Source organism: Cuculus canorus, chromosome 1 (genome assembly GCF_017976375.1).
Source record: "Cuculus canorus isolate bCucCan1 chromosome 1, bCucCan1.pri, whole genome shotgun sequence".
Classification (NCBI taxonomy): domain Eukaryota; kingdom Metazoa; phylum Chordata; class Aves; order Cuculiformes; family Cuculidae; genus Cuculus; species Cuculus canorus.
This window is the reverse complement of record NC_071401.1, coordinates 30,976,968-30,993,390: the sequence shown is the minus strand read 5'-3', so window position 1 is coordinate 30,993,390 and position 16,423 is coordinate 30,976,968. Positions and strand designations below refer to the sequence as shown.

The 16,423-nt window shown below is 43.7% G+C and overlaps 1 protein-coding gene across 2 annotated transcripts in view; it reads left to right on the top strand.

Annotated features, from left to right (window-relative positions):
* Positions 1-7,027: 7,027 nt before the first annotated feature.
* Positions 7,028-16,423, top strand: part of GTF2F2 (general transcription factor IIF subunit 2) — a 91,981-nt gene continuing 82,585 nt past the window's right edge. For both annotated transcript variants that reach the window (XM_054061236.1, XM_054061226.1), the window contains exons 1-4: positions 7,028-7,227; positions 14,047-14,120; positions 14,573-14,591; positions 16,008-16,152. In XM_054061236.1, the coding sequence (XP_053917211.1) occupies positions 7,162-7,227; positions 14,047-14,120; positions 14,573-14,591; positions 16,008-16,152 (304 nt within the window). In that variant the 5' untranslated portion in view covers positions 7,028-7,161. The remainder of the gene's footprint in view (positions 7,228-14,046; positions 14,121-14,572; positions 14,592-16,007; positions 16,153-16,423) is intronic.

Sequence of the window (16,423 nt, the reverse complement as noted above, 5' to 3'; positions counted from 1 at the left end):
GCCACACAAGCATCGTGATGTGCCTGTGGCACAGCTGGAGTGTGAGTCCCAGAGCAGCATAGTCACTGCAGCAATCTGGATTGGAAGTGGCTTTCATGTGTTTAATGTGACTTCACAGTACCTGCAGTCCCTTTCCTCCTTGCCCTGTACCAGATAACATACTTTTCCTCCTCATCCACCATAGAGGAAGTAATAAATACAGGGGGGTTGCAAAGTCATTGCTGGTGGAGCAGTGAAAACATGCCAGAGACAGCTGTAACTCTGTTTTTCTGTCACTCAAGGCAATGATCTTCTTCTCTGTTGTCATGCACCTGGAGTAGGGAAATTTTGTTCCTCTTGTTAAAATTCCACGCACAGACTCTGCCTTATTTATAAACTGAGACATGAGTTGAGATCTACCAGCTTAATATAATTCAGTGCTTGCAGCTCAGTGTGATTACAGCTGATTTGTTTGAACCAGTGTATGAAAACTGTTTGTCACTTGCTACTTTACCCAGTGTGGAAGTTTTGGGAACATCTGCACAGAAAGCAATATAGACCTCTGAGTTGTATTAGTTCATAATACACTAATTATCACATCCTCTATTTTATATAATTCCTACATAGGCTGCTTCACTTCCCTAGGAATTTCTATGCACCAGGAAAAATAGGGGAAAAAGGTAGTTTACATCAAGACCTCTGATGTTTTTAAAACAATGTTATCCCATGACTTCTTCCTGCCAGGCAGAGAACAAGAATTATGTTGAATCATCTTGCAACTAAAACCAGTGAGGCTGAGGGAAAGGAATCCTGACATCTTTCAAGAATTGTCTTGTGGAGGTTCCTCTGTTTGGTGCTATTAGGGGGGGTCAGGAAAAGACAGTATGTGGCCTCCAGACTCACTGGCCAGATCTCTGCCTGCATGTCCAACTCTTCTTTCGTCCAGTGGGAACCACTGACTCGCAAATCAGTGACCAACATATGCATGAATGCTGTCCGCAGGGGCACCCTTGGGGAGATGTGCACACCATGTCAGGAGCTGAAGAGCCTTTCCAGGTGTCACGCTTTAGCACTAGTCAACAATAAAGTAGGTTTTCCCTGAAGAGAATACAGCCAGGTGTCACGCTTTAGCACTAGTCAACAATAAAGTAGGTTTTCCCTGAAGAGAATACAGCTGAGTGGTTTGAGCATTCTTATGTGTAATTCACTTTGCCAGTATGTCTTTCCCCTCCTAAAAAAAAAAAAAACATTTGATTTTCGATAAACATTTTCAGTGAAACTTGTTCAGTGGTGTCCATTACCAATATCTTGGGTGGGACTACTTTCAGCTCCCAGGAGCACAACCCCCGTCACCCTGGCCGAGCTTTGAGGGAAACTCATGAGCTTCCAATGGTAAAAATCCCATTAGCTTCAAGAGGCTTTTTGCATCTTCTGCTGCACTGGTTTTCAACCAACACCATTGGGCTGCAGTGATTAGCCCATTCCTAAAACTAATGAATATAAAATCTGTTCAGCTGCTGGTGGCACTGCACTCTCTTCACCTCACCTAGCTGGATGGGTGAGGCAGGGAAGGAGACAGAGAAAGGTTGTGTAAGTTTGAATTTGGCCACCTATCTTTTTGTGTGGATTTTGGCTGGGGTAGAGTTAATTTTCTTCCTGGTGGCTAGTATGAGGCTATGTTTTGGATTTGTGCTGGAAAGAGTGTTGATAACACACTGAGGTTTTAGTTGTTGCTGAGCAGTTCTTACATAGAGTCAAGATCTTCTCTGCTTCTCACCCCACCAGCGAGCGGGCTAGGATGCACAAGAAGTTGGGAAGGGATGCAGCTGGGATAGCTAATCCCAACTGACCAAGGGGATATTCCCCATCACAGGATGTCATGTTCATCATATAAAGCTAGAGAAAGAAGAAGAAGAAGTAAGGGGGAAGACATTTGGACTGATGGCATTTGTCTTCCCAAGTAACTGCTACATGTGATGGAGCACTGCTTTCCTGAAGATGGCTGAACACCTGCCTGCTGACTGGAAGCAGTGAGTGAATTCCTTGTTTTACTCCACTTGCAAGCACATCTATTGCTTTATCTAATCAACTGCCTTTATCTCAACCCATGAGCTTTCTCACTTTTACCCTTCTGATTCTCTCCCCTATGCCACTGGGGGGAAGCGAGTGAGTGGCTGTCTGGTGCTTAGTTGCCAGCTGGAGTTAAACCACGACACTCCTCAGAGACAACATCCGTTTCTTCACAAGAAAGAAGAAAATGGGTGACTAACAAACAGCTCTGCTGCTCAGCAGCTGGCTCCCGGATCCTCCTCTGTGGCACTAAATGTGTCCTCGGCAAACAGAAGTTTGAGATTTTAAATGAGGAATTAATGAAAATGTGCTCTTTTCATGCTTATTGTCCCTTTAAATTCAGTTTCCATGGAAACAGGTCTGGAGAGGCTCCCTGGAGGGAGCCAGGAGGGATCTCTGCCTGGCCGCCTTCCCCTCTGGGTTGCCAGCTGAGCCACTCCAGTTGCCAGATTTTTACAGAGGTTTTTGCAATTGTCATTGATGCCTGGAATAGGAGCTATGGCTCCTTATGGGCTCCTTCTCCAAGCGAGTTCCAAGGTGGGCAGAGATGCTGCTGCTGTCTGCAACCAGGCCGCTTGCAAGCAGAGCTCCTCTCCTTCCATCCACCATCCAGTGGAGAACAGGCTCATCCAAATCCACTATGATGCCACCTTGCTGAAAATGTCACTCCTGTTAGTAAATTTTTCTTCTTTAAAGGTGTTGGAGGGTATGATCTGAACATGCAGATGGACCTGGGGCGGTGGCAGTGGGACAGTTTTGTTATTAATTCAATGTTTGTCTTAGGGGAAAATTTGAGACTGCGCCCAGAGTACTGCACCCAGTTCTGGAGTCCACAGCACAAGTCAGACACGGACCTGTTGGAGCTGGTCAAGAGCAAGACTACAAAAATGGTCAGAGGGCTGGAATACCTCTCCTATGGAGAAAGGCTGAGACAGTTGAGCTTGTTCAGTCTGGAGAAGAGAAATGGGAGACCTTATAGAGTCCTTTTAGTACTTAAAGGGGGTTTTAAGAAAGATGGGGACAAATATTTTAGTAGGGCCTGTTGTGACAGGACAAGGGGCAAATGTTTTCAACTGAAAGAGGGTGGGTTTAGAATGGACACAATGAAGAAATTTTTTACGACAGTGGTGAGACACTGGCATTGGTTGTCCAGAGAAACTGTGGCTGCCCTGCCCCTCAAAGTGTTCAAGGCTAAGTTGGACAGGCCTTCAGCAACTTAGTCTAGTAGAAGGTGTCCTTGCCCATGGCAGGGACGTTGGACCAGGTGATATATAAGGTCTCTTCCCACCCAATCCATTCTGTGATTCTAGGAAAATCATATCACTGAGCCCCTCACTTCTGCCAGACCTATCACCAAGTTGTTCTATGGCAGAGCTGGGAACAGCATGTGTCCTGAAAAATGGCCTGAGAGCTTTTGGCTGCTGTCAAGGGTGCAGTGTTTCTCAGACTTATGTCAGAACACGGTGCTGGGTACACAGAAAGAAGCAGGATATGGCTGTGTCCACACCTGCTTGGATACCCAGCTGTGACTCTGGGTTCTCTCAAAGGGAATTCACTGGCTTGTTCTCAAAGACACCCCAGGTACAAACTGTCCTATGTAGAGCACAAAGAATCAGTGGAATAGGACTCAAAAGCAAACTGTAAAGTGATGATGCTTGTCAGTGTTGATTACCTTTTTTTCAGGTGAAGAAAACCTAGGGGTCTTAGATCTATAATATTTGAGGGTTGTACAGCCCTGGGAACAGTGGCTGGGTTTACCACTGTTGAAATGTATCTGCTTCCATTATCATCATTTTTTCATAGAATCATAGAATCACTAGGTTGGAAAGGACACTGGATCGTCGAGTCCAACCATTCCTAACACTCCCTTAAACCATGTCCCTAAGCACTTCATCCATCCGTTCCTTAAACACCACCAGGGAAGGCGACTCGACCACCTCCCTGGGCAGCCTATTCCAGTGCCCAATGACTCTTTCCATGAAGAATTTTTTCCTGATGTCCAGCCTGAATGTCCCCTGGTGGAGCTTGAGGCCATTCCCCCTTGTCCTGTCCCCTGTCACTTGGGAGAAGAGGCCAGCTCCCTCCTCTCCACAACCTCCTTTCAGGTAGTTGTAGAGAGCAATAAGGTCTCTCCTCAGCCTCCTCTTCTCCAGGCTAAACAACCCCAGCTCTCTCAGCCGCTCCTTGTAAGATTTGTTCTCCAGCCCCCTCACCAGCTTCATTGCTCTTCTCTGGACACGCTTCAGAGCCTCAACATCCTTCTTGTGGTGAAGGGATTTTGAGGATAAGGCTGTCTTAATGAAATCTTAATTTTCAGTGGTAGCTGACTAACAGTGTAAGCTCCATCCATACTCCCAGCCGAGTTCTGCAGACAAGAGCAGTTCCAATGTAAAAACAAAAGACAACTTTAAATGTAATTAAAACTAATAAAAATAGTTCAATGTAAGCTGCAGATGCTTCAGATATGCATAAAAGCATCACCCTCCTTGGTTACCTAAATGCTTGCCTATAAATTAGAAAGACAGACTATAATTTCTGAGATGTAATACTGAGATCGTTTTCTGCACGCTGGATGAGCAATGCCTTATATATTGTACCAGAGATACTCTCTGCTTCCTGCTGGTGCAGTCTCAGACAGAGCATGACCTTCAATGCTGTGCAACCAGACTTCAAGGAAAAGTAAACCCGTACTGGGGATAATTCAGAGAGCAATGGACATGACCAGAGATTTAGAAGATATGACCTGGGAGACAAAATTAAATGAACTGAGGTCGTTTAGTATAAGTGGAAACAAACCAAAGGGGTAAAGTAAAAGTGCAAAGAAGAAGGTAATAAAATGGTTTCCGTGTCCATGATGGATAGGAGAGAAATAATGAGCTTAAGCTGCCACAAGGGAAACAGACTGGATGTTAGGGAAACTTCTCCAGCTACAGGGACAGAGTCATAAACCAGGGACTTAGGTTGTCTAAATCCAATACTCCTGTCTCAAGCCAGAGCTGGCAGGTGCTTGCTCTCTCCTGACTAAAGGCATTTTCAGTGTCCGAGGTGCCATCCCGTCTCCAGAGAACCTGTTCCAATGTTTCACTGTGAGTACCCTTTCAGGCTAAGCATAATTCTCACCTTTCTATCCATGGTAAATGATTCTCCTGTTCATTTTTCTCACTTCTGTGACATTTGGACACTCTTGTGATGCTTTGACTGCTTTTTTGGAGCCGCTTCCCAGTCTGCCACTTCACAGCCACATGGCAGACCACTGTCACGGTGGGCTCTCCTCTCTCCAGACTGCTCCTCCAGTTTCTCTACGCCATTTTGCATGCTGCTGCCATGCTCCAGCATGCCGGGATCATAGAATCACTAGGTCAGAAAGACCTTTGAGATCAAGCCCAACTGTACCCCTAAGCACTTCTTCCCCCTCCAGGGATGAGGACTAAACCACCTCCCTGGACACCCTGTTCCAGTGAACTCTTCCCATGTGATGCCATGAAAAAGCTGAACTCAATAATCAATGTCAATTTGATTATTAAATAGTTATTCTTTATTAAGAAGCTCCGGGGCACACAGAGGATAATTTCACCTAGTGTGTCCAACTGTTGAGGCTGGTTACATGACTTCTATACTGGTTAAACACATCTATTCACACAGATTCTGAGAAATACTGGTTAAACATTATTTTTCCAAGAGCTCATTATCATAGTTTATCACCCACTCTTGTACGCACATCACAGTTTCTCTGAGGTCTTCAGAAGCCTCTGGTAGCCTTTATCTTATCTCCTTCATCACTGTGTCCTCTTGGTGAGTTCAGGTCTGTTCTTTGTTTCTGCTGCAGAACTGTCCTTTTTCCTTTTAGCCAGCCCTGCTTCAGTGGCTTGGAGCATCAGTCAGAGAGAAGTTTCTCTCTGGATCAGGGCAATCCATGGTTTCAATACAGGACAGAAGGTGATGTGATTGAGAGCTGCCCTGTGGAGAAGGACTTGGGGTTGCTGGTTGATGAGAAGATTGACATGAGCCGGCAATGCATGCTTGCAGCCCAAAAGTCCTGGGCAGCCCAGAAGTCCTGGGCTGCATCAAAAGAAGTGTGTCCAGCAGGTCGAGGGAAGTGATTCTGCCCCTTTCTTCCTCTCTTGTGAGACCTTACCTGGAGTATTTTGTCCAGTTCTGGAATCCTCACCATAAGGAGGATACGGAACTGTTGCAAAGGGTCCAGAGTAGGGCTACAAAGATGACTGGAGGGCTGGAGCACCTCTCATATGAGGACAAGCTGAGAGAGTTAGGCTTGTTCAGCCTGGAGAAGAGAAGGCTTTGGGGAGACCTAAGAGACCTTCCAGTACCTGAAGGGGCTACAAGAAAGCTCAGGAGGGGCTTTTTACAAAGGCTTGTAGTGATAGGACTAGGGGCGATGAAGAGGGGGAAGACTTAGATTAAACATTAGGAAGAAATTCTTCACAGTGAGGTTGGTGAGGCACTGGCACAGGCTGCCCAGGGAAGTTCTGGCTGCGCCATCCCTGGAGGTGTTCGAGGCCAGGTTGGATGGGGCTTTAGGCAGTCTGATCTAGTGGGAGCTGTCCCTGCCCTTGGCAGGCGCATTGGAACTATATGATCTTTAAGGTATCTTCCAACCCGAACTATTCTATGGTTCTACGAAGATACACAACACTTGATCTGTCGCTTGTTTCAACTAGTAAATGCGCTAAACTCCTGTTACAATCACAGTCTTCCTAACTGCAAGCTGGCCAGGATTTATTGCTTAAATCTCATTCATTCACTTAACATAGAATCACAGAATAATGATTTATTCCTTCCCTCCCGTGCAGGGAGAGAATAACCTCCCCTGGCGGCCATGTCAAACCTTTCCTCTCCCCACTACTCCCCACGCCCCGCAGCGGCTGCGTCGGGACCGGGACTCGAACCCGCCGCAGCCCTCAGGGAGCGCCCGCCCCGCCCCGCGCTGTGGCCCCGCCCCTTCCCTCTTGTGACGCACTTCGCGAGCCGAGGAGGTTTGTCCGCCGCAGGACGCTGTCCGCTCGTTGCCAGGGGCTGCCGGGAGGCTCCGGACGCGAAGCCGTCAGTGCGCGTCGCTCGCTCCTCCGGTTCGGCCGCGCTACCTGCTCCGCCATGGGCGAGAAGGGCGAGGTGGATCTCACTGGTGTCAAGCAGAACACCGGCATGTGGCTGGTGAAGGTAAGAAGCCGCCCGTCTCCCCTTGAAGCCCGACCCGGCCTTCCCCTCCGCCCTCGCCGCGCCCGGGGCCGGCGCTTCCCGGTGTCCCCGGGTGCTTCCCCACTCGTGGGCGCGGGGCCGGGTGAGCAGCGGCCCGCGGCGTCTGCCCAGGGAGCTGCCGGGGCCAGGGACCCCCCACGGGCAGCAGTGGGGGAGCTGGGGGCTGCGCTTCGCTCGCGGTCGCCCTTGGCAACAAACGCGTGGGAAAACTTTTTGTTTTCCCGACGGTCTTAGAGTCGGAGAAAAGTTTGGGAGGCGCCCCAATTCACATCCGGGTGTGATGGAAGAGCAACGAGGTGAATAAACGCCTGTGCCTTGTCGCCGCGGCTCGCCTTGGGGCTGGAAAAGCGCGGCTGTAGCGAAGGCGCTGTGAGAAAGGACCAGGGACCGTCAAATCGAACCCAAACCCTTGTCGGTATTCGGGGGCCGTGTTCGTGAATGTTGATGCCGACTGGGCCACCGCTGCTTGCCCTCCGGCTCGGCTCTGTGTTGCGTTCAAGGCCAGGTTGGATGGGGCCTTGGGATGCCTGATCCAGTGGGACATGTTCTTGCCTATGGCAGAGGTTTGGAACCGGGTGTTCTTTAAGGTCGCTTCCAACCCAAACTATTTCTGTCCAGATGTCTTGTCTGTTTCCTCTGGCAACAGCAAACATTGGCCTAGAATAGAGGAGATTCACAGCCAGTGCAGGGGGGAATGCCTGCCCTAGCCTCCCTTCTAATCCCGGGTGGATGTGGCCCTGCTTTTCCAAACCTGTATTTGTTCTGTCTGGGAAGAAGCAGGAGCCTCTTCCTCCTGTAATGTTCCCTAGCTAAAGCTAGGGGAGTGTTTAATTTGAAATCCCTGAGACAAGATAAAGATACAAACGAGATCAAGTGCTGTAAATCAAAAGGCTTTCTTTATTACAAAAAAGGCAATAGATGAAAGGCAGCAACAGGAAAGTGAGGAATAAAGATAGAAAGTTAAACTAGAGTTTGTGATAGGATAGCGAGAATAGTCACTACCATGAGTATGTCAGGGTCTTGGAGGTCCTGCGAAGAGTCAGGAGTCCCTGAGGAGCTGACAGTGGGCAGAGAGCCGCATGTGCACTGCTTGGGTCCTTTTTATGGCTTGCTTCAGTTCAAGTTTTCACATCCTCCACATCTTTGCCCAACTGCACCTGGTGGTTGCCATCCTGTATCTTGCCGTACTGTTTTCTTCTGTGGAGTGACGATTAGCTTTGGTCAGCAGTCTTTGAGACAGCAATGCTTTAATCTTGTTTCTCACACCTCCTTTGGGAATGAGGGAACAGGTTCAGACCATCAGCTTCAAAGAACCTGTGCGGATGGCAAGCAAATACTGCTTCTGGGTGGTGAAGGTGTGTGACACCATCATGATAGAGCTACCAAAACATCTAATTGGGGCCCTGGAAAATGGTGGGGAATTTTAGACTAGCTGTGCTGTGCAGAATTTCTGGTGGTAGGTTTGTCGCTGCATCTGGCTTCTTCTTTCGTACTGATACCTGAATGTCTGGTTTCATTAAACAGTAATGAACACTGCATAGTGCTCTAATTGTAATAGCTTGTCCAGGACAGTAAAAATGAAAGCTGGCAGCAGGAAGCTGCAGAGGTATATCGTGATGTGTATACTGAGTGACAGGATGGTAAAATGACAGATAAAATTCAGAGTTGAAAAATCTAATCTGACACGCATAGGGAAAAATTATCCTTATTGTACATACATAGTGATTGGTTCTCTGCTGATTGTTGTCATTCAGGAGAAGGTTTCAGTAGATGTGGGTAACTATAAATTGTCGTGTCAAGTGACCGGATTCAACATTGGGCTTGATTACAAAGGATACAGAGAACAAAAGAGAAAAATATTGTGCCATCATATTGCCTGTGTCCTAAATACTGTGTGTAGTTCTGGGCTTATCCTCACCATCTCGAAAAGTATACAGTGGACCTAGAAACCCAAAGGAGAGCACCAGGGATGATCTGGGGAACAAGGAATGATGGCTGTGGAGAGATCCTAAATCTGTTGATACCTTTCAGGCTGGCAAGGTAATTGATTTGAAATCTTACAGAGGTCTGAAGTGATGAGTAATGTCATAGGTAGATAAGACAGGGATAGACAAAGGTGAATAGGGAAGACTCAGTTTTGAACACAGGAATTAGCAGTGCGTCAAATCAATTCACCTTGTTTGGTTCCGAGCAAACAAAGCCATTTCCATTTGCACAATATGCAGTTAAATTTTAGAACTTGTTGCAATATGAGGTTGTAAATGTCAAAACTTTGCAGACACTCGAAAAGCCATTTGATAAATTCAGGCAAGAAAATTGGATTGTGAGATTAAAAATGAATGTGATTCTATACACTAACACTGCTGAGAAAAAGATCCTAGAAAGCAGAAGAGCATGCTGGGGAAATACCATTTCATGTTAGGTTCTCCTGTTTTCCCTGAAGCCTCTGCTCCTGGCTGCATTTTGAGACAGGACACAACCTGACTTTCCTTTAGTCTGGTGTTTCTTGAAGCAAATCAGGAATTTTCAGGCATATCTGTGCTTACAGTTGTTGCCCCTCTGTAAGCACAGAGTGCTGCCTCATCTAGTGAGAAAAGTGGACTAAAGGGAATGCTTAAATGTTACTTTTCCAGGAATGTGTCAATGTAGTTCATCATGCAGATGGTCTGAAGTTATAATTTGTCTGTCTTCTTGTATAATAATGATTAAAAAAAAAAAGATTGGTAGACCACAGCAAGAGATGAGCAGGATTTTATCCTTCAAATTCCTTTGGACCTGAACTTGGAAATAGCCATCTTTATTACTAGGACATTCAACATGCTCAGGGGCAGAATGGTGTGTAGCACATGTACTTTTTATCTTCACTGGCTAGGATAATGAGGCTGAATTTATCCTTCCTTTGAGGGAGAGAGCAATCAGTTCTGCTGGAATAAAAAAACCTGCCTTATTTAATTATCTTTTAGCATGTGCTATGCTAGCACAGGAAGTATTCCAGAGAGACTACTTAAAAGGCAATAAAAAATGTAGTGATGAGATTTCAGAAGCTTGAGCAGTAAGAGGACATTCCAGAAACTGAGCGAGTCAATTTAATGCAAAACCAGAGCGCAACTGGAATATTTTTTTCCGTGTTTTCAGTGAAAGCTAAGATAGGGAAATCTTATAAGAACTGTTGGTTGTGTAGTTGTGGTGAAGGCCACTTAGTTGTTAGCCGTTGGAATTGTTCATTTCTTGTTCCCTGTGTGATGTTCTAGGGCTTTTTATTTAATCTGCTGCATTGATCTATGTTTAGAAAGGTGATATCTTTTTATACTTTTTTTTGTATGTTTGAAGGAAAATGAAAACATAGAACCTGACATCAGCCTTGCTCAGTTTCTGATGTACGTCCTGCACATGGATTGCTTTATAGAGACAGAGCTAATTTAATTTCATACAGAAAGGTGGAAGTAGCTCATGACAGTTAGGGACTATCTTTGTGTTTTGTTCTAAATGCAGATAGGAAGCAGTGAATAAGCTGAAAAATGTGTGGAGCAGGGGCTCTTATGTCATACACTGCCTGCAGGGTGGCTTGTGTACTGGAGCCTGGGTGTCTGTCTGTGTGTTGTAACAAGAAAACTGCAGTGTGAGGAGGTCTTGAAGTGATGCTACTTAGTATGTCACATTTCTTCTTGTGATTAAATTGTATGGGGTTTTTTTTGAGAGAAGTGTTTTTAGTCACAAATCCCAGAATAAAGGCAACTTGTCTTGAAAACGTTGAGTAGCCTTTCAGTATGGCAGGTGCTCTGCCCACAAGTTGGTCTTTCTGTGGGTATGTATTTTTCAAAAGCCTGCTGTGGGATCTTTGAAAAATTCTTTCTGCTCTGCAAAAGCAGGTCACTCTTGATTTCTGTAGGTTCTTTTGCGGAGCATTAAGAGTTTGAAAATGGACTGTTCTCTGTAAGTTAACTTTTACTATGCTAATGTTAATAGAAAGTGGTGAATTAGATTGTTTATGCCATTAGCATGGAGCTACAGAGTTTAGCCTGTGGTTTTGGAGGACCAGCTGGTTTTAACTGAAGCATCTGTCTACAGCTTGAAGTAATCCTTTGATCACAGTCCTTCATAACCCTTTTTCTTTCTCTGCATAGCCCTTGATGGCAGGTAGGCCAGCAGAAACATGACTAATTGCACTCTTTGAGACTGTTTCTCAAGCAGCTGAGTGAAGTGTGATTGATCTGCAACCTCTTAATCTGAATAAATTCCGTGTCTGATTATATTATATAGCAAGTCAGTGATTTTAACAGCATGAGAGTCCTTCACTCTTTGTCCACTCAGACTGAACGTGTGTCTGCCTTATTACCTGGGAATATAAATTAGATACAGATTAGGTGTGAGCACATCATAATATTTCTATTGAGTCAGCTGGGGCACATGTAGTAGCATTTATCTTGGCTTTAGAAAGAAAATGATATCTGATCTGGCATGAAATCTGCTGTAGAAAATTACTACTTTGCAAACTGTGGAAAAAAAGTGTAGCAATAGATTGTGCCTGTTCACATCTTTCTGTTGTGCATTTGTGGCATTTTTGACCCAGTGTTAGGACTTTATGGAAACCTGGACTGACGTTTAGTTTGGCTGAGCAGCTGTAGGATATATGTATGGATTTTCTACCTATGCCATAGTACACAGTGGGATGCTGTAAGACTAAAGGACAGTGTTAAGTATCAAGATGTTTTCTGGGTTCTTTTGAAGAATAGGTAGACTCAAAGTTAGTGCTAAATTCATTTGTGTTAGAAAGTTAGCAGATCACTGTTCGTCAGCAGGTTCCAGGAACAGGTTCTTTGCCCCCTCAGCTGTGCAGTGTGATTTGTCTTGGTTTTATTCTGTGCAAGACAAAAATCAGACTACAAAGTGTCTCTTTGCTGCCTCAAACAGAAAATGCCACCCCTGGCTTAGTACATTTCTCTTTCTTGCTGTCCGTCCCTCACACAGTTTTTCTGTATGGGCACAGGTGTTTTCAGTAGGTGTGGACTGTGTGAGCCAGAATACTTTGCTGTACCTGCAAATTTTAAAAAAATAGCTTTGTCCTTATGTGTGATGAGCATATGAAAAAAAAAATTATATACAATTCCTGTATCAGAATACTGCTTTAGTATGTGGTGTTGGAACAGAAAATTATTTTTCCTTTAACAAGTCACTATTTTGCTATACACTGAGACTACTGCAGGTCTTTAAGATGATGTTCTTCCAGCTACTGCTGCATCCTTATCAGAAAGAAAGGGGTTTATGGGAAGTAGTATCTTCTGTTAGAAAGTTTTCAGCTATTTCCTTTTGGAAAAAATCTGTGATTTCCACATCGCTTGAACATCTTACAGTTAATTTTAAATAGTCAGGAGATTGTCCTTATTGCCTCGGGTCTGTATTCCATCACTTGATGTGCCACAATACTTCTACGTCTAATATCCTATGTGTAGGAGGGAAATTGTTCCACTCTCACATTTTATTGTACTAATATGTCATGTTCAGTCTGTATAAAAAAGCCATCATAGAAAAGAAAGTTGTAATTGCTGAAAATTGGGAAGAGAACTGATCTGCAAATCTATTTGATCTGCAAAATGTCACACTCTGTGCCTATAACTGATGGAGCTGGCTCCTTTCAAGGAAAGGTAGACATGGCTAGAACTGATGCCACATGGTACAGCAGAGAAGATAGAGAAGTTCCTCATTCTTCTGGGGATAAACTGAGAAGCTTGAAGTGCCTCACTGGGACTGACACACAGGCTGAACTGGGAGCTCCTCTCTGAGACAGGGTGGTGGTAGCCACCAGCGTGTTCCACCTTCCAAAGTCCTGGGAAACAGTGCCCTCGTACAAATGCTCAGATTTCTAGGTGTTCATCAGCAATAGCACCATACTTCAAAATAAGCTATTAACCTTTTTTATTTCACAGAATAAATGATGTTCGTTGTCTTTAAGCTTGACTGGGAGAACTGAGATGACTGCCTAGAGATGGGCACCTTCTCCTGCTATTACTCTTTCCAGAAAAAAAGCAGTGCTGTCGCTGCATATTCATGTTTGGGATGTATCTGGGAGCCTGAAGAGCGGTGGGTGTGAGGCTGGCAGTGGAATTGCCACTTGTTGAGGTCTTAGTTTATCTGGCAGTAGCTAGCTGATACTTTTTTGGCCAGGGAGTGGAGAGGCAGGCTGTGATTTCAGCTGTATTGGTGGGAAAAGAGTCAAGATGAGTCAGTCTTCAGCTTGTTGGGTTTTATGTAGGTGCCTTTACTGTGCATCATGAGCCCAGGTCACCTGAGATTGCAGATAGCTAAACCTTTGTAACTGAAGGTGTATGCAGCTGAGTTGGCATCACTGGAGCAGCTTTCATTCCTTGGATGTGTCAGCTGCATTGACCTTTCCTTTCTTATTGTTGGGTTGTTTGTTGGGTTTTTTTTTTTTCTTTCATAGAGAGGTGAGAATTTTTAACAAGTATTTAAAAGTATAGTTAGAGATAAAATTGTTTGTACTCTTTAGTTTAAGAATATGATGTTGAACTTCTTTTGCTTTTCATGGTTGGGTAATAGTATTTGAGATTAAAGATATTATAAGATTTTTCCCTCATTTCTGAATTTGGGACTCAACGCTGGCATATTTTTATGCCTTATTGTTCTCTTTCCTGTCCTTAATATAGTGTCTACTATATTTAGATTGTACTGTATTCTGAAGTGGTAAGCACATTTAAAGGACACCTACACAATTTATATAGAATTTTAAAACCTGCTTTTCTTGAAATCTGTCTTGTTTTTTAGGTTCCGAAATACTTGGCACAACAGTGGAATAAAGCTTCAGGAAGAGGTGAAGTGGGAAAACTGAGGATTACCAAGTAAGCCTTTCCTAGTTGCAGTTCTTAGAAGAAATTACCCGCAGTAGCATAGATTATATTGTACCTCTTCTAATACAAAATCCTCTTTGTTGCAAACACTGTGCCTATTTCTCTGAAACATATTTGTTTGTATAGTGATTATCAATATGTATTATATGAAATTATACCGGGGAGTGGCCTTATCCCATTATATAATGTTTGATTTCTTAAACCCCCAAATTATGCAAATCTAGCTGGAAAATGTTCTTTAACTTACTTATGTGTTATTTTGCTGCTTCTGTTCTAACCTGCTGAATTTTCCCATTTATTCTTGGGCATCAGCATTGAAAGGAAAATTTAGCATCTCGGGAGTTAATCTGAATTTGGATTTTTTTTTTTTTTTTCTATCAGGGAAGCTAAACTTATGGAATTAGATTATGGAAACTAAAACATGAAATATTTTTCTTTTGCAGGACCCAAGGAAGAAGTGAAGTAAGTACTTACTAAATGTAAAGTCTGTGTTATATGTATTATATTTTCAATTTTAAAACTTGTTTAGAACTTGCTGCTTTCTAGTGTTACATTTTTTGTTACCCTTCTAATGAAGCATTGTACCCCAGAGTCAGGAGGACAGAATTCTGTTTGTAGCTCTATCCAGAGGTTTACTGTGGGACTTTCAGCAGTTTCTTTGTTCCTTAAGTTTGTTTAGCCATCGATAAGGAGTACTCACACTGATGACCTTCTGTCTAAACTTACGTTTGAAATATGCTAGTGCAAAAGGCTGTCTGAGAACTAAGGATAAAGCAAAGGAAGTTGGAGATGGAGAACTGCAATTCCAGGAGTATTCTGTCCTGTCTTTGGAATTTAGTTCTTCTAAATATAAAGCAACTTGAAGGTTTTTCTATATATAACAGTAACTGCTTTTATTAGCAGCCTAATGACAGGGACTTCTCTGTCTTTTACAGGAGATAAGGAAAGTGAGTTGGAATTACTTCAAATACACCATAGGTCTGTCATTGGATTGGGTGAAACTCTGGACAAAAAAATGATAGGGAAGCAAGCTGCCCTTGCCTTTTGATAACCTGGCCAAACTCCTTTTAGAATAAGTGGAGAGCTTACTACTGGAGGTTTGGATGTCTGACTGAACTCTCCTAGGCTGGAACATGAACCACCCTCCCTAATTTTGTGAGCCCCACACCAAAATCTTGAAGTTAATGAGAGCTACAAAGCACATTTTGAAGTCTTGCATATCTTTTAGAGACAAGTGGTGAGGATCCTCAGGAGACTGAGAGACTTTCAGAGAACCCTGCTGTTGCAAATGAGGCTAAGCAGCATGTACGGGAAAAGCACCAGTGCTGGTCTGAAATGTCCCACTTCAGATTTCTTGCTGTTTTCTGTGGTTAGGTATTCCAGTTACTCAGTGCTACTGTACCTCCTCAGCTCCTGTATTGGGCATATGATGTAAACAGAGCAAAGGAGCAGTATTTGGACCTTTCCTGAGCTATGTGCGATTCAGGAGTCCCCAGGCTAACAACATGTGTTGTGGTACAGTAGCACATGCTCTGGAACTAAACTGGCTGTGTGAAACATTGTAAAGCACTCATACTGAACAATGTCTGAAAACGTACACCTTACATTTTATTAATAAGTAAAATCAAATTGTTCTCTGACTTAAGGAGGAAATAATTTACATTTTTTTAAAAAATATGAATAAATTCTATTAAGTACATAAAAGCTTTGAATTCTGTATTTCAACAATTATATAGTGAGACTCTTATCCCACTCTTTATGTTTTTGAAATGGAAATGTGCGATACTACTTGTGTTTTCTCTCTTTTTGTTTCTCCATAACTTGTAAAGCTAAGTAATTGAGTCTGTTTAGTAACAGTGTGGTAATTGTGACTGTTAGGTGTCATTTACTTTGAATGAAGAGCTTGCAAGCATCAGTGATATTGGAGGAAAACCTGCTTCAGTCAGTGCACCAAGGGAACATCCGTTTCTTCTGCAAAGTGTGGGAGGGCAGACCTTAATAGTGTTCACAGAAAGTTCAGTAGGTAAGTTGGAATTCAAGTTATTTCTTACGATTCCATTATACATTATTTTAGTAAACTGAATGCTGTAAAGGCCAGAAGACTCAGAAATCAGATTTTGCTTTTGCTTTGTTGTTGTCTGCGTACATATCGTTGTTGTACCTTTTTTACGTCTGTCTCTTATTTGTGTGATGGAACACAGTTTTAATCTTTCCTCGTAGAGTTATTATATATGTTACAGCTCTGTATCTGCTGAAGAGAACAGAGAGAGCGTTGAGTGTAGTACATGCTGCAT